At 41.6% G+C, this 20,915-nt stretch overlaps 1 protein-coding gene across 3 annotated transcripts in view; it reads left to right on the top strand.

The window, feature by feature from the left end:
- The window catches only part of LOC148028653 (uncharacterized), an 87,421-nt gene that overhangs the window by 43,885 nt on the left and 22,621 nt on the right, over window positions 1–20,915 (top strand). For all 3 annotated transcript variants that reach the window (XM_087687449.1, XM_087687450.1, XM_087687451.1), the window contains one exon: window positions 727–920. In XM_087687449.1, coding sequence (XP_087543575.1) covers window positions 727–920 — 194 coding nt within the window. The remainder of the gene's footprint in view (window positions 1–726; window positions 921–20,915) is intronic.

Below are 20,915 nucleotides of genomic sequence, written 5' to 3'. Positions count from 1 at the left end.
AATAGTCTGTTCCTTTGTATGTAATGCTCCAGTCATGCAATCTATCTTCACATTTAAAAGGACAAGCCAGCTAAAAAGGCTTGAGCATTTTCTGTATCAAGTTCTAAAGAGGCCTACAGGACCCAAAGCATACATTCTTCGGGCTTGGAGAAATGTAATCTCAGTTTGGGTCCACAAAAGATTGGATAATCTTGGATAAATTCTTTCAGAAAAATGTGTAATAACGGACTCATCATCACTGTATTTCTGATGTATGATGTTTGTGCAACCATTTGTGACACAAGAGGGAGATCATGTTGCTTCACATGACCAGACAAACAAAATTCCTGCCTGCCCCCCATCCTGCTCTCCCTCTTCTTCTTCCCTGGGCCTTTCCTTTTCTGCTTTCCTTTCCCCCAAAACAACTCCCCCACCCCCCCAGCAACAACAACTCACACACATTCAAACTGACTTTTACAAGCTTCAAGTCTCAACTGTAACTGCTGGATGATACATTCTCACTTTTGATCGAATTCAGTTTCATGCATAGTGATTCAGTTTTCATTGCTTTATGGTTTCTTGTTCAAGCTTTCATATTGAGTTTTATTTGTGAGTGGTGCCAACATCTATCCATGGCTGTACAAACACTTGAAATATGTCCTTTAAAGCTGGTGTATGTGTTGTAAATCTTCTTCAATTCATAAAAGTTTGGCCAGTTTCCTGAACTAGTTGTTTTTTCCCTTTCAGACTGTATCGGTTCTGCTTTTAATGCAAAAGGAGCAATGCAATGTCCAAACTGCCGCCAAATAGAGCAGGGACAATGGTTGTATGCCAGTGGTTGCTTTCCGCAACATAGCTTGCCAGGAAACACTGGCTCAGAAGACGATTCAGATAATCACGTCGGAATACATTTGAATTTGTTTTATCTACACGACGAAAGGGTAGGTGTATTTTACTCCCTGCTTATATAAAGCCATTGAATCTTGCATGTACGTTAAACTTCTGACTTTGAGCCTTGTATAAAAGGATAAGAAAGTCTTTTTGTTTTTCTATTTGTGAATAAATTATATGACAATGGATGCGGATTTCCTTGTAAAAGCCTGGTTGTATGCAAGCTGAAAGGGTAGTTAGAGTCCGCTTCATAATTTAATCTCTCCATTAGTGAAACAGCATGTTTGTAATACAGGCCTTGCTCAGAGTCTTCATAGGAGGAAACAAGTATCTTCAGCTTTTTAGCTTTAAGCACCCTGTTTGTTTGCAGATCTGCATTAAATGGTTGACATTTGAGCTCTGCTCCATTTGGAAAGCCTGTAATCATGTGCTGATCCATGGACATGCTTACAATTTAGAGCTTTGTTGTGGCAATCAGGTTTCATATTCCCACTGCTTGTAGTTGTGGACAAGCATTGAAATGTTTCTCCCTGTAAGAATATAAATTATCTAGAAGTTTGCAGCAGCTGCTGGATGTGCAAAAGTCGTTCATTAAGGCACAGGAATGCACATGCCTGCAGTTTGTAGGAGTTAACAAGCATTCACAAGAGAACCTAGGAGGGCAAGAGACTAAGTACAGATTGGAAACACCCAAAGCCAGAGCAAGAGTCGTTCATGAAGGCACAGGAATGCACATGCCTGCAGCTTGTAGGAGTTAACAAGCATTCACAAGAGAACCTAGGAGGGCAAGAGACTAAGTACAGATTGGAAGCACCCAAAGCCAGATATAGTAACCAAGGGTAAAGATAGAACCAATATCAAGAGGTAGAGGAATTATGCCAATTCAAAAAACCAATATTTCAAAACTACAGACTGATTGTATGAAGATTTATACCATGTTTGCATTAGAAAAGTTGCACAATAGTAACATGAGACACGGGATGGAGATGGTTTGGGATGGGGGATGGCCAAAATCAGGGGACAGGGACAAGTTGGACAGCAGACATAAATCACAATTCAAATTTCAGAGTCACCAAATGTATTATGTGATGCAGTGGCTGGACGTGTGGGTGCTCTGTCACAGTACATGTGTGTGCATGCACATGTGTGCTTTCCATTTTAGAAAACTGTGTGATGTGGGCTTTTTTGGTATGACTCAATGAGAGTATACTGATTTTATGTGTGTGTATGCGTGACAAACAGGGAACAAACAAAGACAATTAACATATGAAATTGCCTGGAAGAAGAAGTCTGAAAACTCAAAAAAATAAAAGAAAAACATTGGCTATCAGCCATTCCTGACAAGGGGAGAGGTAGGGGCTGGGGCAACTGCTGTCGGGGAGAATAGGGGATGTCCCCTGTCCCATTTTGGTGTCCCCTTTGGCAGAACTATCTGGGACTGCATTCCTGCATCCCAAGGGCTGGTATGGACATCCCCTGGGCCCTGTTGCAATGGTTGCAGTTGAACCTTTTTCAAGAAAAGGAGTGGCTGATTTGGACTGAAAGAAAATCATGATAATGCATGGATCAAAATCATAGATGGAGCAATAAGGGGAATGCCCTTATGGTTCTCTTACATTGTTTAAATACCCTGTCTAGATTTTGGAATATATGATTCTCTACGGTTCTCTTACATTCTTCAGATTTTGGGGAGGAGAGGTATTCTTTCTCCCTCTTGTGATATCTTCATTGCCATGTTAGGTATCCTTGTTTCGTTTCCCCATGCCACTATAGCTTGAACCTCTCTTCACATGGAGGAAAAAAGCTCTACTACTGCCTTATAGATACATTCACCTCCATATTAAATTTTGGATGGCATGCCATTTGCTACCTTTAGTAACATGTCGGAGCTTGAACCATTTGTATGTACAATGTTATTGTTTCCCCATGCCATTATTAGCTTGAAACTTCTCTTCACGTGGAGGGAAAAAGGTCTCTTACTGTGTTATGTATACATCATTACCATGTTAAACTTTGATGACATGCATTTGCAACCAGACCAATCTCCCCAACCCCCACCCCACTCCCAAAGTGGTAGGCTCCTGATCCTCAATAATTTTGGTCATAATGGCATAGTTCGCACAAAATGGATGCCCTTGCTGTTGCATTGCTATAAGTGGGATGATTTTCGAGGTCTGGTTGGGGGGTCTCTAGAAAGTAAGTAACTCTGGAATCTTGCACGAGATGTTGGAACACCAAGGAATAACATAGGGCTGATCCTATGGAGGTGGTGGTGAAGCCTTGATAACTTGTGGGATTCTTGTATTGAAGGGGGCTCCTCTCCCTCACCATGATGTACAGTAGTATAGTATCGAAACCCCCTTTGGAACAAGAGGAGAAGGAGAAGTGGGTGCCATGGGCGAAGAATAATGGGGAGGCAAACGAGGGAAAAGAGAAGGTAACTTTGAAGGGACAAGAGGTGTAGGAGGCAGTGGGGGATAGCCATCTAATGAAGAGGTAGAATGAAAATTACTAGTCAATGCATTATTTGGGGGAGAATCTAAAGAAGAGGATGCATCCTCATGGAAGATCACATCTTGGCTCACCACCACATTGTATGAATTAGGGTCATATAGATGGTAACTCTGCATAAGCTAACTAAAGCCAATGAAGATATGCCACTTGGACTTGGCATCCAATTTCCCCCACTCCATGCGGAAGTATCACGCTGCCTACAAAATGTGTCAAAGTAAGAGGAGGCCAATTTGCCACTCACTAGTTCTAATGCTACAAACCCTAAAGGAGGATTGGTTCTCTACCAATGCCTTCCACTCAGAAAGAAAAGGCCTTTGATTTGAGCTTAAGGAAGTAAGGCCAAACATACCATGAGAAATTATTTACTAAGAGCATAAATACTTGGCCTAACCCAAGGAAGGAGTGTGCACGTGGGCCGAATCCATGTGGACAAGCTCTAAAAGTGTAGTAGCTTGAAGAAAAGTGTGCTTGGGAAATGGCTCCCAATATTGTGTGCCCCTAAGACAAGTAGGACAATTGGTGCAAAGAGAAGTTTGGCAGCACTACACCAAAATCCAGTGGCTAGTCAATAAAAGAGAATCAAAGTTGAGGTGCCCACAATAGGCATGCCGAAACAGCTCCACCTCTGTTGAAGAATGAGTTGCTAAGGTTGTAGTTGGTAGAGCCACCACTCTTGATAATCGGGTCCATAAAGTGCCACTTGGAGATGCATCTTTTAGCCCAACCTTGTTCTCGGTGAAGATAACTTGGGTGCCAAATCGAGTGAGATAGAAGATTGAAGCCCAAATCTAGTGTGCATAGGACTGTGGTTGATGATTGGCATCCTTGATGATTTGAGAGGAGAAAAGGATGCCCACACCTTTGACAAACATTGATGAATTGTCACTTATGGTGGCTCAGCCCCCTCTACCATGGAGATCTTGCATCCAATTGTGTCGATATGTCATGTGAGCATCACTATCCACAAGCGAAGGCTTCTTGGAGGAAGAAGCTACAGTGGTGTCATCCACCTCATAGAGATGAATAAATAGTGATATTCTCTCTCCATCGAAGGTTATGGTACTTCTTCCAGCAATTCCCTTTAGGGTGAGTGGCCTTCCCATAGTGGGCATTTGGGACGACCTTGGGATTCTCATCCTTGTCTATATTAGTTTCTATCTTCTTTGACTTGTGGCCATTCCTTAATGTGGTAGCTCGAAAAGTTTGACTAGCTGTTTTTGCTGCAGCTGATCTTGTCTCCTTATGGTGTGCATCTTGCTTAAGAACCATGGTGAGAAACTCCTCCCGTGTGATAGTATGTTGAACACAAGAGGCAAGGAGGTGGTGTAGAAGACATGATATTTTGGGGATAGTAGATGTGACAACGGGGTCACAACCATGTCATCCAAGGCCACCTTCTAGTTGAGGGATGCAAGCTCATCTTGGATCTCCTCTATCTTGGTGATGTGGTATTTCATGGTTGGGGAGTTTGCGATAGAAAATTGTCGCAGCTTCATCTTGAGGGTCATCCTATGGGCAAAGGCCTTGACATAATAGAGAGAGGATAATCGAATCAAGAACTCCAAGGAATTAACAGATGCATAGAGCATGCATGAGCACTAAATTATGGCAACTCATGGAGAGGAAGGAATGGGCTTGAGAGTTGAGCCGGTTCGACAAGGTTGTTGAATCTTCTATGGAACCAACATGTGGGTCCAAAATGGGACGAGGAGTAGGGATGGTGACAGTCTCAAAGATCAAATGTGTTGAGGATGCACTTGATCTTACAAAACTAGATGGCCAAATTAGAGCCATCTAGTTTGTCTTTATCCAAGAGGTTAGGGAGAACAACCACTTGTATAGGGGGTGCCACGATGGCCATCCATGGAATGGAGGTCTTGGAAGTAGAAGGAGAAAAGGAAAGATGAAGGGATGGAGGATGAGAACTAGGTAGATAACAACATGATTGGTGTCACAATCTGTTCGGTCTCCGCAACGATCCTTGCAATTCTCACAATCACGATGGTCTTCATGACAATCTCGCTGAACTTGGCTGTCTTTGTGAGGACCCTCGTGGTCATGATGGTCAATTGCTGGTCCTCATGGTCTCACTTATTACTTTGGCGGTCTCATGGTCTTTGGAGTATCTCACGTTCATGCAATCTTGCCAACCATAGTGGTCTACCATGTGTATCCTTCAAGAAAGCTTGCAGAAAAGAAAAGGCTGTGTTTTGATGTTGAGAGGCATTGGTTGATATTGATAGGTATTGGAGAAGGTGAGCAGTTGTAACCACGTCAATGACACCTTTGACGAGCATGTTTCTTTAATCATTGGAGGAAGGGCAATACTGTGTCAATTGAAATGTAATGAAGACATTGTATCAAGCCTTTTCCACTCAGCACAAAGGAAAAGGAAAATCTCAATGCAAACCAAAGAATGCTGGTCAAAAACCAGATGCTACACATGCTGGTCATAATGCTTGATCCTCCCAGTCCCCGCATGCAGCCCAAGTCATCAGTGAGGGCACCAGATCAGACTGAAAATGATGATGGCAGCAGTGGCACTGGAGATGTAGGAGTATGCCGAAAATGGAGTGTGCAAGTCAGCAACCTGTAGAAGAATATCTGCCAAGTGTGGGGGCAGCTATAAATAGCCAAAGTCCCCAAAAATTGGCCAACCTGAAGTCTGGGCCAAAAATTATGGCTGATCTGCTGATGAAAACTGCCGATTGCAGTAAATGCAGTCCAACTGCACAGGCTGCTTGCAAAAATGATGGTGGTATTACATATGCTGATGTGGCAGTCATAGTGTGACTAAGGGCAGCAGAGTGACAAAAAACTGGAACACACACAGCAAAAGCACACTAACTTGTGAGAGCTCCCATGTCTCTGTCAGACTCTAATAGGAGCTCACAACCTGGAGATGACAGACAGACAACCCTAAAATAGGCAGACTAACACACTCTCTCAAGCCTTGGGAATGTTTGAAGACCCAACAATCTCATATCATGAAGCATGGAAGCCTTGGGTAAAGGCTTTGTGAAGAGATCTGCTGCAGTGGTCTCTGTGGGACAGTAAACCACTGATGATTTGGAATCTATGATGTGCTCTCGAACATAATGGTATTGAACCTCGATTGTCTCATGTGGGCATGAAACATGGGGTTCTTAACCAGAGCTAAGGCACTCTAGTTGTCCACATGTAGTTGAGTGAGAAAGCTAATCTCTGCCAACATACAAAGGAACCATATTGACTCCATAGCAGTCAAACAAAGGGCCTTTGTAGAAGAAAGCACCACAATAGGCTGCTTCTTACTGCTCCACGAGATAGCTCCTGTAGTGAACCATCTCGAATCCACATTATCTGCCTAACGAGAGTCACTCCATCTAGAAAGAGTGCCCCCCTCTCCATACATGGTTCTGTAGGATTGAATCCCTTGTAGATAGTGCAAAACACACAAAGTGGCTCTCCAGTGAGCTTGAGTAGGAGCCTTCATGAAAGAAGACAGCAAAGCCACCACAAAAGATATGTTTGACAGAGTATAAATCATCTAGATCAAAGAGCCAACATGACACATGTAACGGGTAGCCAAACACACAAAGTGGCTCTCTAGTGAGCTGAGTAGGAGTCTTCATAAAAGAAGACAGCAAAGCCACCACAAAAGATATGTTTGAGTCCCTTGTAGATAGCGCAAAACACACAAAGTGGCTCTCCAATGAGCTTGAAGAGTCCTATGCTCCAAGATCAATTGGTCCATTTCAAGCATGGTCTGATTGGCATGCTCCATCACATCATTCTCTGAGAATTCTGTCGAATAGCATCAAGGTTTAAATGCCCATAATGAGCATGCCAAAGCAGTCCAAGCTCATGTGAAGATTGCGAAACAAGGGCTATGAGTAGTGTAAAGTCTACCCTCTTGTGTACTTGTCCAAAGAGTAGCGGTTGTAGATGCATCTTTCACTATGGTTGCATCTTGGGTGAAGATTCGGGTACGTAGTTGTGTAAGATCATAAATAGACACAAGAGGTTAAAAGCCCGAATTTGGTACATATAGGACTTTGGTCGAAGAAGTATGCGGATTAAGTAAAAGGGGGATGGTCCCCACTCCTCATACATGGATGGAAGAGTTGTCACCAATGGTGATGGATCCCCCCCTTGATCTCATGTCATGAAGCCAATCTTGGTGGCAAGTCATGTGGAAACAGGTCCCACTATCCATGAGCCAAGGCTTCTCCTTAGAAGAAGAAACAAGCGCTAAATCCTCCACTTCGAACAAGTGTATGAAGATAGACTTAGTGGTAGCTTTGAGTTGCTCGTCATGCTCCAAGGCTAGTGTGGCAAGGTCCTCGTTGAGCATTTGAAGCTTCTTCTCAAGGGATTTACAGCGGGCAAGCATCTTCTGATGATAGAGAGATGCTAGCTTCTTCCATACCTCTGTGGTAGTCTTCAATTTGCGAACATGCACCAGGACAGAATCTGCCAAGCTCATAAAAAGAGAAGATCTAGCTCAAGAGTTGAGACGATCCCATAAGATAGCATGATCCATTGTTGATCCCATTGTGGGACCCTCCATGGGACGGGTTTTGAGATGGGAAACAAATTCCTAAAGGTTGAAGGTGATACTCCACCTCACATGGCCATAGTGAATAGTTGGAACCATCCAAGCGGTCCTTCTTGGGCAAAGAAGGAAGTATGGGCACTTGCATGGAGGGTGCCATAGGAGGCATCTTAAGGCTAGGGTGTTGGCTCTTTTGAGAAACATGGAGGGAGGGGGAGGAGAAGGCAACTGGGGGATGATAGACTAACAACCCTAAAATGGGTAGGCTAACAAGTTCATCTTCGGCTAATTCCTAGAAAGGTATTGCCTTGAAGTCAAAGAGATATAACTATTGTAGAAAGCTAGGCCGCAACATCTTTAAAGGTGCATTGCTTTAAAGGAGTAGTCCAGTCTTGCTGTCACTAATGAGACTGTTAACTTCACCCAACGTACTAGGTGGTGAGGGTTGATGATACTTTAATGTTGTTTCTACTTGGTACTTTCAGAGTGGTGCTAAGATATCATATTGTGTAGAAAGTTATTTCTTTCTATCTCTTACGCACCTAATAGGGGCATTATTATGTAAGCCAACAATTCCTTGTATGGCATCAAAGTCACTAGCCATGTGCAAGTCATTGCAATTACTGACACTGTTGGGAATAAAGGCTTACTGTGCCTTTCTTCTGTGTTTGGGTGTGAACGCACCCTTACACTCTTGTACTTTATGTACTATCTAAACCTTAAAAGCGGTACATTCATTATTGTACCATATACCCATTGTGTCATGCTCTCTGCCCAATATGTGACACTCTCACCCTCAGCTCACTTAGTCTCGATCCGACTGGCTCTAACAAACTGATATCAGAGCAAGGTTACAGGTGTGAGGTAATTGGCGTGAGGTGACACACCTGAGGTGACGAGTGATAGTCAGGGCATGTGACAGACAGGTTGTAGGCCAGTCAGGCGTGCGACAGACAGGTTGTAGGCGGGCACGATAGGCAGGTTGTAGGTGGGCACGATAGCTAGGCATGACAGATAGGTTGCAGGTGGGCATGAAAGGTAGGTGCGACACAACAGGTTGCAGGCAGCAGGTCGCAAGCGTCGCAGGGTTAGACTCGATGATCAGCAGGCAGCGAGCATATTGCGTGTCACCAGGCATCAGAAATGATGGGCCTTAATCAGCGCCAAGACAGGCTCGTCCTTTTTTTTTTCTGTTCAAAAATTTTCCTTAATTTTTGCCATTCCTTTCGCGGGCATTTACATGCACAGGCACAACGTGAAATTTCGGCCAAGAAAATTGGGGCTTTTCTTTGATTTAGGGACTTCAATGTAGGACAAGACAATTCGACTCAGAAATTGCACATTTGGTACACATCTGTATGAAAAATGTTGGGGATTTTCACTTTTTAGTGGAATTTCTTCAATTTCACTAAAATTTGTGCACTCTAAACCGAAGAAATTTGGGGCTTTTGCAAAATCCCTTCACTTTGTGCAACAGATGCTTGGTACATGCACTTGGGTACATGTATTGATGCAATTTGGATGGATTACCCTCTAAAAATTTGGGGCTTTTGATAAAAATTGTCAAATTTGTGCCTGTAAATGCCTTTGGAGCAAAAATTGTAGTGAAATTTTGGGGATTTCACATATGTAATTGGTGCTTTGGTAGCTAAATGTGTCAGTAATTGCATGAGGAGTGCAGTAATAGACATTTCTTTTCTAAAAATCTACTTGCAGATCTGAAATCTTTGCCATCTTGGGATTTTCACTTCTGGTTGGTACTTTAGTGTACCGTGGTTACTTTTGTCACATTTGGGCTTGCCTTTGGTGACTGGTTAGTTAATTTGGTACTGCAAATATGGCTGGAAAGAGTGACATCAGCAATCTTTTGCACATCAAGAAGCTTGAGGGTGCACATATTCTTGCAATTTGACAAAAACAATGCTACAAAGTCTTGGTGCAGAAGAAACCTGTAAAGCCCATCAAAACAAATGGAATAAAACTAGCAGACATGGAACAAGACGAGTGGGATGACTTGGATGAGCTTGCGCGCTCTACCATTGAGCTCTTAGTGTCAGATAACTTGCTCTTTAACATTGAGAAGTTGAATTCAACATATGCAATGTGGCAGCGGCTCGAAGAATTGTATGCTCAGAAAAGTGCAGCTAGCAAGGTTAATTGGCTGAAAAAATTAATGGACTTTTGCATGAAAGAAGGTACAACCATGTTTGTACATTTGAATGAGTTTAACTCAATTTTCAGTCAACTGATTGCTTTGGCTTTCCATATTGATGATGAGTTCAAGGCTACTTTCGTGCTATGCACTTTGCTTGAAAGTTGGGATACCTTCAGGACAGCTTTGAGTAACTCGAATGCTCAGTTGTTATACTCTGATGTGGAGAGTTCTTTGCTGATGGAAGAACTCAACAGGCAAACTAACTCAGCAAACAAGTCTTCTAATGCATTGCACACTAGAGGCAGATTTCAGCAAAAGGGCAGTTCTGAAAATAGAGCACGCAACAAGTCTCGTGGCAAAAATGTGAAGTGCCATCATTGTGGCAAAAAAGGGCACTACAAATGGGATTGTTTTCAATTGAAGAAAGAGAAAGGCAAAAACAAAAACATCGAAGACAACAAGGTTGAATAAAAGGACAGCCAGCCTGCAAAGAAGAGCAATGTGAAAATAGAAGAGGTTAATGTAGTCACTCAGTCACTCATGATAATGACAGTGATGGTGATGTACTTCTTGCTTTTTCTTTGAGTGCATAGGTGGAGCAGTCTCTTGGATATCCATGCTACAAAAGTGTGTCGCATTGTCTACTACAGAGGCACAGTATGTGGCTGCCACTGAGGCATGCAAAGGGGCTTTATGGCTCTCATGTCTTGTGAGGGAGCTTGGTATTACAGAGGCTCCTATCCTCCACTGTGACAGTTAGAGTGCTTCATGCTAGCACGGAATCCTATCTTTCACACAAAGACAAAGCATATACAGGTGAAGTATCACTTTATCAGGGATGTACTTGACAGCAAGAGCATTGAGCTTGTCAAGGTACATACAGATGATAACCCTGTAGACCTTTTCACGAAGGGTCTTCTAGCAGCTAATTGCCACTAGATGATGGGGGTTGGATAGTATATGTGTATATCAACTTTGTACATACTTAGACTTAGCTGATTCTTTTCTCTTCCTTCAAGCAACGCTGCCTTTAGGTGGGAGGTTGTTGGAAATAAAGGCTTACTGTACTTTCTTCTCTGTTCGGGTGTGAACACACCCTTACACTCTTGTACTTTATATACTATCTAAACCTAAAAAGTGGTACATTTGTTATTGTACCATATACCCATTGTGTCGTGCTTACACTTCTTCTCTCTACTGCTCTCTGCTCTTTGCCCAATATTTGACACTCACCCTCAGCTCACTCAGACTCGATCTGACAGGCTCTAACAGACACTTCTATGCTCTTGTAGAATTCTACATGTGCCAAGAATAAGAACTTGGTATCTATTTTAGCCATTGCTAGTTTAGGATTTTGCGATGTCTTTGATAGCCCTTAGTGTGCATTTTATGATAACAATAATTCTTCTATTGTAGTGATTGGTACATTGGATAGATTCTTATAACTAGGAAATTGCTAGAAATTATGTTGGTTATGCTTTTTTAGCGAATGATTCTATGGCAGCTAGTTATTATGGCATCAAAGGCTTGAACACATCAAGGCCCAAGGGCAATGCATTGGTGAAGCTACACTCTGAAGATATGTTTTGTGGTCTTCCAAAAATTCACATCCTAAGTAATCTTTTTTGTGTACATTGTCACTTCCGTGTCCCTAAAGATGCAGGAGTTTGTGCCTTGTCAAAATTGCATCTTATTCATAGTGATGTTCGGGGTCCGATGTGAGCAAAATCTATTGGAGGCTTACATTATTTTGTCACATTCATGGATAAATACTTTTGATACATTGGGTTTTTGGTCTCAAATCCAAGTCAAAAGGTTTTTCATGCTTCAATATTTTACTAGTATGGTGGAGATGTTAGCAATCGTGTTTGTCATGCACTATCATCTCCTACTTGTGAGCCTTAGTTTGACTTAGACGGGGACATTGGGAGCTTTGACATTCAATTTGTCATGTGTTTTGATGGAGGAGGAAGCTCTTTCTACAGCATGCATTTCTTTTTCAGTCGGTTTAGGTGTTTAGTATTGGCTGGTTATTTTCCAGCACAGTGCATTTCTTTTCTAGTGGTTTTGATAGCATTCCCACCATACAAGATGAGGCAAGCAACATTTTCTTTTGGTGACTGCATTTCCTGCATTATTTAATGCAGGTCAGCCAGCATATTTGGCCCCAGTTTTATGCAGTCGGCCAGTTGTGGGCATTTCTTGCTATTTATAGCTGCCTCACCTAGTTGGCTGGTCATTCTTGTTTTCAAGCTCCAGCACACTCCAACATTCAGGCACTTCATCTTCTTTCAGTGCTGCCATCCATTATTAGCCTGATCCGGTGCCCTCACTTGCGCCTTGGGCTGCATGCAGGTATTAATCACTCCTTCATGTATTCAACATTCCTTTAGAATTCAGTGCATATTTTCTTCTTCCATTCTCTTCTTTCATTTCAATCTTTCTCTTCTCTTCTCTTCTCTCTCCATGTTTGTGTTTCCTCTTTCATTGCACACTCTCACATGGTATCAAAGCTAAAGTGAGAACCTGGAGGTTCTATGAAGGGAAGACCATACTCAAGTTGTTGTTTGGAGCGAATTTATTTCGAAAAATGCAGCTTTTCTTCATTTTTCAGGCCCTACTCTGAGGTGTGTAGGACATCTACAACTCCATCTTAAAGGGTATAGCCGATTTTCCCTTCGTTTGAGCTCCCTGACACCAAATTGCAAATTTTCCTAGTGTGTTTGCAGGTTTTTAGAGATGGATTACTACCAGTTCAATGCTTTTGATGATTTTGAAGGGGAGTCTCTTCTTTCTTCTCTTGATCGGAAGTAATACCATTTAATTTGTCATGTGAAGATTAGTGCGAAGATCAACCTTTAGGGCCTTGTTCTCCCTCTGTTAGGTTGAGAAGATCAGACCCCTCTTTTCCCCCTCTTGCCTCTCTCCATATGTCTAGCAGGGCTTGTATGACTGGCCCTCATATCACCATGATGGCCCCCCTTGTTCTAGTGCCTATGCTTCCTTTGTTAAGAAGACCAGGAACAAGAAATAGAAGCAGGTTGATCGTTTAGAGTCTTCCTTTGGCTCTAACACAGATTTAGAGAAGTCTAAATGTCCCTACTGCGGGAAGGATACTCATCCCAAGGAGAAGTGTTGGAAGAAGTGCCCTCACCTTCGTCTGGGAGTGGAGCGTGGAGCTAACTCATTTAAGTCTTCCTCTATCGCTACACCAGTTGTTACCCATGAGTCTGTGTTCCTTCATATCCATATGTTGGAGTCTTTTTCTTTAGTGGATGCTTCATCTTTTGACAAGCCTTGGCTTATTGATAATAGTGCTTGGAGTCATATGACTCCATGAGAAGATTTGCTCTAGTATCTTGGTCCATTCTAGGATCTTGTCATTGTTGGTGGCATTTGTTCGGTGCCTATTAGTGGTGTTGGCACTTTGTTGTTATTGCAAGCCTGTTCATCGAGCTTCATTTCAAAAGTCCTACATGTTTAGGACTTGAGCTTTCCACTCCTCTATGTTCATGGCCTTATTTGACTTGGTATCTAGTTTCTCTTCATTGAGTAGGTTGTCTTTATTGAGGATTTTTCTTTAGTAGTTGTGTTAGTGATAGGTTGGCAGGAGAGCAGGCTTTTACAGGCTCCATTTCCCTTCTCTTATGTGGGGTCCTCTATGGCCATTGTCTCTTGCTGCCTGTTCCCACTTGTGCACCATCTATTCCACAGGTTCCATCCCATCCCCCACCTCCTCCTCCAGTGGTTTCCTCATACATCCCTCTCCTTTTAGAGGGGGATGATATTGGTGATGCGGCTGTGGACTTCCTAGCCCCTGGTGTTTAAGAGGGGGATTTCCAAGATTGTGAGGAGCTTTTTCATTAGTGGTCTTCATCGACAGACTTTGTTGGCATTGATACTCTTCCTGTCATCCTTGGATCTGCATCTTCTTTGGTCTTTAGCCACATCGAGGATTTGAGAGTGGGTGTTAGTAGTCATGTTTGTCATGCACTGTCATCTCTTGCTTGTGAGTCTTAGTCTGAGTCAGACGAGAACATTAGGAGCTTGGACATTCAGTTTGACTGGTTATTTTCCAACAGGGTGTATTTCTTTTCTAGTAGTTTTTGATTGTGTCCACACCACACAAGATGAGGCAATCAGTATTTTCTTTTGGCGATTGTGTTTCTTGCATTATTTAATGCATGTCAGATAGCATTTTTTTATCCCAATTTTATGCAGTTGCGTCCAGTTTTAGGCATGTCTTGCTGTTTATAGGTGCTCCACCTAGTTGTCTGGTCTTTCTTATTTTTAAATTCCATCACACTCTGACATTCAAGTACTCCTCAATCTTCCGGTGCTGCCATTCTTCATTAGCTTGATCCGGTGCCCTCATTGATGCCTTGGGCTATGTGCAGGGATTGATCAAGCCTCCTTGTATTTAGCATTCCTTTAGAGTTAGTGTAGATTTTCTTCTTTTGTTCTCTTCTTTCATTGTACTCTTTCTCTTTCCTTCTCTCTTCGGGTTTGTGCGTCCTCTTCTGTTGTGCACTCTCACATGGTATCAGAACTAAAGTGGCTCTATGTTTGGACTCCATCCACACTAATGGATGGATATCTTTCAAATCAGTTTTTTGAATATCTTGCAATCTATAACATCAATCACGAGTGTATGGTTCCTTGCTTCCTGCAAAAAATTGGAGTAACAGAATGTAAAAATTGGTCTCTTATGGAGATGCGTAGTTGCATGCTCAAAAGTAAGAACTTGCCCAATACTTTTTGCTTGGATGTAGTTAGATGTGCCACTTATGTTTTGAATAGATGCCTACAAGAGCCTTGAAGACCATTTCCCCTCATGAGGCTTGGACAAACTCTACCTTGTCTCTCATTTTGGGTACTTCTCTTGTTTCTTGGTTTTGCAAGAGATAGACCATGTTGCTACTTCTAGTTTTGAAGTTGAGCACAGAGCATCATTCACAACTATTAGGGAGTATGTTTGGCTCCAAGCTACTTGCAGATAGTTTGTGTTCATTGGAAAGTCCTGGCACTCCTTTATACTGACAGGTAGAGTGCTTTGGCCATTGCACAAAATCCAAATTTCCATGCTTGCACAAAACATATTGAGGTGCATTCACTATGTTTGTGAGCACATGGTAGCACAAGGGTTTTTATGTACCCATTGAAGAGAAGAACTTGGTAGACATTTTCACGAAGGCTCTTCCTTGATCAAAGTTCCAAGCCTTGTGGCAAGCCTTGAACTTGCTACCCTTTGTCACATGATTTGTCACTATCTATACAATCATAGGTTGATATAGCACTTTGATGAACTTTTGCAATTGTGACCATAGATATATTGTAGTCTTTGATTTATTTTCCTACATTTTTGAGTCCTTACCATGGGGGGAGGGCGGGGATTTGGGATTGTTAGCCATATCATGGGCTAGCCATTGATTCATGTTGTTTCCTGGTTTGGGTTTCGTAGCTAGTCAAATTGTAACTTAGGATAGTTAGGACAGCTAGTACACCAAGGACAATTAAGACGAAGGCTTGATAGGTCACTTAGGACAATTCATCCCAGGGGTTTTTAATATAAAGCCATTTTGTGCATTTTTAGTATTTGATTTGTTAAGTGCATTCTTTCGTCATTGTGATTAAGTGTCATTATGATTCATTTTGTATTTTCATGATGGGCAATTATATTAACTGCATGAGAAGTACAAGAGTCACGGTAGAATAGCTGAAAAAACTGTTGCTTGCCTAGAAACTAAATCTTTGCAAGGGAGAAGGTCAACATGCTAAACTTTTGGAGGTTCTTTTCTCTTTTTTGGTTTTGATCATTGACTTAAACTTTTGGAGGTTCTTTTCTCTTTTTTGGTTTTGGTCAGGCCAGCCTGTGTGCAGCACATTGCATGTCAAGATTGGTGGAAACAGAGACACAAAGGAGTGGATATCAGAGAAGAGAAGAATGAACATGATGATTGCAGATGGTCCCAAGCTGAAGATTGCAGGCTGCAGATATCAAATAGATAACTTGAGAACTGTCCGTATATGTGCACTGCCTAATATAGGTGGTGGGTAGAAAGAGGTTCAGCCAGCATACAGGCCATCTGGCTGGTCAAACCAGCGTGGACCCAAATGATAGGATAGGACCAAAAACCCTTAATGCTCCTTAATATGGAGCTGGACGATTCAAAACTCAACCATCCCTCTTAATGATATATCAGGGAACAAGACCCAAATGAGCTGAGGCTGTAAGACATATGTATTGGGGTAAAATGATAGACCTCTTGCAAAGAAAGAAGAAAATCATGGTGGTCCAAGTCCAAATTTGTACATGAGACCTCCAAGGCTGCCAAGAGGCGATATTAGTGTCACTAGCTTGCCTTGCTCTTTTACATCGTGTTTGTTCTTTGTTAGCAAATGCGTCTATGTGACTGTTTGTGAGCCTGATTCTTTTGTTGGGTATGGAGCTCGTATGTGTGACCAAGAGGCTATGGTGGATGGAACTCAAAGAGAGAGAGAGAGAGAGAGAGAGAGAGAGAGAGAGAGAGAGAGAGATTTACGAAAAGGGGAGAGAGAGAGAGAGAGAGAGAGAGAGAGAGAGAGTTTTGCAAGTACATGCAAACCGAAACAAATAGATTGATAATAGCTAACCCTTTGACCCTTATTTGATGATAAGTGGTATAAAGGTGTTCGCACCTAAACGTGCACTTTTACACACAATAATGTGTGTTTACATACAGGGATAAACGAATATAACAAACCCCCCTTCAAGTCATGGGTGATTGACACAAAACATATGAGAAGGAAAAGGGAAGGTCTTACCTCAAAGAGGCAATGCCTAATCGCGTACAAGGATTTTAGAAAAGGAAATACATAAGTGTGAGAGGTGCAACGTGAGGATGGTCATGACATGGTCTACCGAGAAGCTTAGGGACCCAAGGTAAAACATGGTTAAGAGATGCGTGTGCATGGCTCAGAGGTTGATCAAAAGCAAACATGACTTAGAGACATTAGGCATATGACTAGAGGCCAAATACATGGGTATAGCTTTTGGGATAAACTCAAAGATCATGCACAAAGGGGTTAGAATCCCCCCCTGAAATATCTTTCCTTTGGAAGGAAAGAAACTAGAAAGAAATACAGCTTTTTTTGGATTAGATTTCCAACCACATTTTTACACTTTAAAGCCTTTTATGGTTCTCTTTAAAAATCTAATGCTCAAATAATTTATTGGGATAAAAATCCTTCCCTTGATGTTGATCAATGATGCCAAAGACATTGTGATTAGTGTTGATCGCTTGTGATGGTGTCGCCAAGCACTAGACGCCTAGCGTGCCATTTTTTTGCACATGACGTCAAAGATGAGGGTTTGGACGGTCTTCAATGTGTCATCAGAGGCCCCAATTTGATGTAGATAGGCGCCAATGTGAAAAGCCCCAAAGTTTGGAGAAGAAATTTTGAGAAATTTCAATAGAACTGAAATCCCCAAATTGCGCATGAAGTGTGCCTTGATAAAAAAAGTTTAACACTTTAATCAATTAAGGTTTAAACTCAAAGTGATATTCATTTAAACCTTATATTAGTTCGCTAGGTTGTCATGAAAGATTTCTGATGTGCAGCAGATTTGATGGTCAGATGGTGTGACACCGTACATGTAAGATCAGCGGGCAGGCAACAGACGAGAACCTGTGGACCAGAGATTTGGCGATGGGCAGTTGGCAGGGGTGGCGCTCAGCAGATTGTGATGAGAGGCTGCGATGACAGGACGCACAAGCTGATGATGTGTTGGGGCTGCTGTCGGGGCAGACAAGACTGTGGAGGTAGCAGAAATCAATGTTTTATAGTAGTGTTCAGAACATACTGATGGGCATTACTTCTCCCCCTCTTCTTCTTCTTCTTCTTGTACTTCTGCGTGTTGCTGCTGTATCATGGACAGCAGTTCATGAAATGTGTTTGTAGTCTGCTTTGTCACTGCACATGGACAAATCAGTTCCACAGCTATGGTATTACTGTTGGGTATGGAGCTCACATATGTGTGACCAGCAGGCTATGGCAGATGGAAATCCATGGAGAGAGAGAGAGAGAGAGAGAGAGAGAGAGAGAGAGAGAAAGAGAGAGCTTTTGCAAGTACACACAACTTGAAAGAAATAGATTGATAATGATAGTTGAGATGTAAGTACAAGTGATAGGGCTTGAATATATAGGCAAAGCTATGTAGCTATCCCTTTGATCCTTATTTAATGATAAGTGGTGTAAAAGGTGTTCACACCTAAAGACACCCCTTTACACACAATAATGTGTGTTCACATACGAGGATAAATAAATCTAACACCCTTGTAGTGGACACGCTTTTAATTAGTTAGGTGCCTTTGAAGTATACTTTGATTAGTTGTTTTTGGTGACAATCGATGTTTGATATTTTATATTTTTATTATTGTGAAAAACAATTTATTTATAATGATTGACACACCGACTTTATCGAATGAATCCCATTGCCCTTTCTCGTTGTAATGGAAGGGTGGGTTGCAAGCTACAACAATGACGCTTTGACGAAATAGATGATGCAGGCTACAACAATGACGCTTTGACGAAATAGATGACAATGGGCTGCTCTTATGCATGCTCTAACTCTTGAAGAAGATGGTGAAGGTACAACAACTTGAAGATTCCATCATCACAAGATCAATAATTTGCCTCAACCTAAGATCCTATCATTGTTAGTTGCTTTTGGATGGACCAATTTACAAGCCAAGAACCAAGGGGGAAGCAGTATTCTCCATGTGTTGATGTCATATGCCTATTCTAAATGTGAGTAGCCTTGTGGGGTAGTGTTGCTATTGTATGAATATCAACTTTTGTGGTATGTTGGAAGCACTACAACACTCACATTGTGACCTTCCAATGATTCACATGAGGAGAGGTTTAGAATTGACTCAGAATGCTAGTTGAAAAAAAAAAGAGCTTGGTTTGGTGTTTGCTAGGTAGATAATGGATCTAATAAATTGATAGTATTGGGTGACATTAGTCAAATTTAAACTATCATCCAGTGTAAGCTTGTTGTTCGGATCTATGGGAGTTGAAACATGGATGTATGCTAAGTAAATAGTAAAGGCAATCTAAGTTAGCATTAGGGGATGGTACCCCTAGAGTGGAGGATTGATATAGCTGCCTCTCAAACATGGATTAGACTCTTTACGAGAGGAGACATTCATCTTGTAGTGATGGCTATCCATGGAGAGTAGCAGAGGATTAGGGTTGTGGCTCATTGTGAGAGGACTTTGTTTCTTGAGCAAAACCTTAAGATATGCATGATGGATGGTTGGAGATATTGGGTATATAGGAAGAGGCCTCTTTAGAGACTATAGTGGGAGCCTAGGAAGTGGGTTTGGAGAAATCCCTTTGTATAAACACAAAGGTGACACTAGTGGATTGGGAAGAAGGATCTAGATGAGCAGGATAGGAGTGATGCCAAAGACTCTGCTTTGGATCGTGCAAGGTATCTCACCACTTTCCTTGTTGACTTTTGGAGGAGATTGAAGGATAGCTTTAGACACAAGAATTTCACACTTTTGTGGTTAGTAGTGCACATGAGCTTAGTAGCTTGGCTATGTAGAGATCCAATTTCTTGTGTTTGATGCGGGGACTTTGGAGCTAGAGGAGACATAGAGACATTGTACATGGGATTGCCCCAGGGCTGAGGAAGTATAGAGGAGAGCAGGATATATGCAAACTAAAGAGAGGATTGCTCATTAGACCTTGATATGGATTGGACACCTAAAACTGAACTAAAATGTTGTATGCAAATTGATGCATTTTGGTTCGATAATAACACCTCCATTGGAAAGTTAGAGGAGATGGTCTTGGAGAATGCGACATTTTCTCCAAGTGGTGCATTTGGTGAAATCATGTCCTCTCATTTATATTGGTCATGTTGCTTTTGATGACTTGGTTTAACTCAGGATGACTCATAGCCGCTAATAAATGCATTTTCTACATGTAGGAAACGTGAGAAATATCCAGGCATTTCTAAAACATAGGAAACATGAAAATTTGATCCTTGAAGATTATAGTTAGCGTGGTTTTGATGTTGGATCAAATCATCATTTTTGCCTATAAAAAGTTGTTCTATAGTATTGTCCCGAATCATTTTGTGGTCTATTTAGAGAGTTTCCTTTCCTTTTCCTCATCTCGTTTTGCTTCTCACGGACTGTCTTGTGCTTGTCTCATCTTGTCAAACTATCTGTTTTGACTATAGTCCTTGACCTGGCCAGCTTGTTTTGGCTATTGCTATCTCCTCCGCCATTGCTTTCTCCTTTTCCTACTTCATTGCTTCTACTCCTATCTCCTTTTCTACTCCTCTTTCTATTATTTTTCCGTCTCCTTCTACCACTACATCTCTTTCTCCTCTTCTATCTCTTTCTCTTCCAAGTCCAATTTCATGTTTGATCTTTTCGTGATTTTCATAATTTTTCACACTCTTCTTGCAGCGTGTGTTTCTTCATCTCATTCTCCTCCATCTTAAGGCTTGGATTTGGAGCTTTAAGTTTAAACTCTCGAGCCTTTGACTCTTTTATTACATTTTCTATATTATCTTCTATTGTCTATCATCTATGCAAATATGTGATTATGTATGCTGTTGCTATTATGAGTCTTTAACATGAGTTTGATCTTTTCAATTTTGCTTTCAAGTTACATTATGCTAAATGTATTATACATGTGCTATTGTATATAATGATTTGCGAATCATGAATGCTAATTTCTAAATGGGTAGAATCTAGAATCTAGAAAAAATGAGTATTTATGTTCTAGGCTTTGAACTTTTAAATCTAGAATCTAGGATCTAGGACAAATGTAATA

The sequence above is a fragment of the Lygodium microphyllum genome, chromosome 11 (assembly GCF_053477565.2).
Source record: "Lygodium microphyllum isolate KBCC chromosome 11, Lygodium_microphyllum_v1.1.10, whole genome shotgun sequence".
In the NCBI taxonomy this organism is placed as follows: domain Eukaryota; kingdom Viridiplantae; phylum Streptophyta; class Polypodiopsida; order Schizaeales; family Lygodiaceae; genus Lygodium; species Lygodium microphyllum.
Note: the sequence above shows the minus strand (reverse complement) of the source record. Positions and strands in the feature narration are given on the sequence as shown.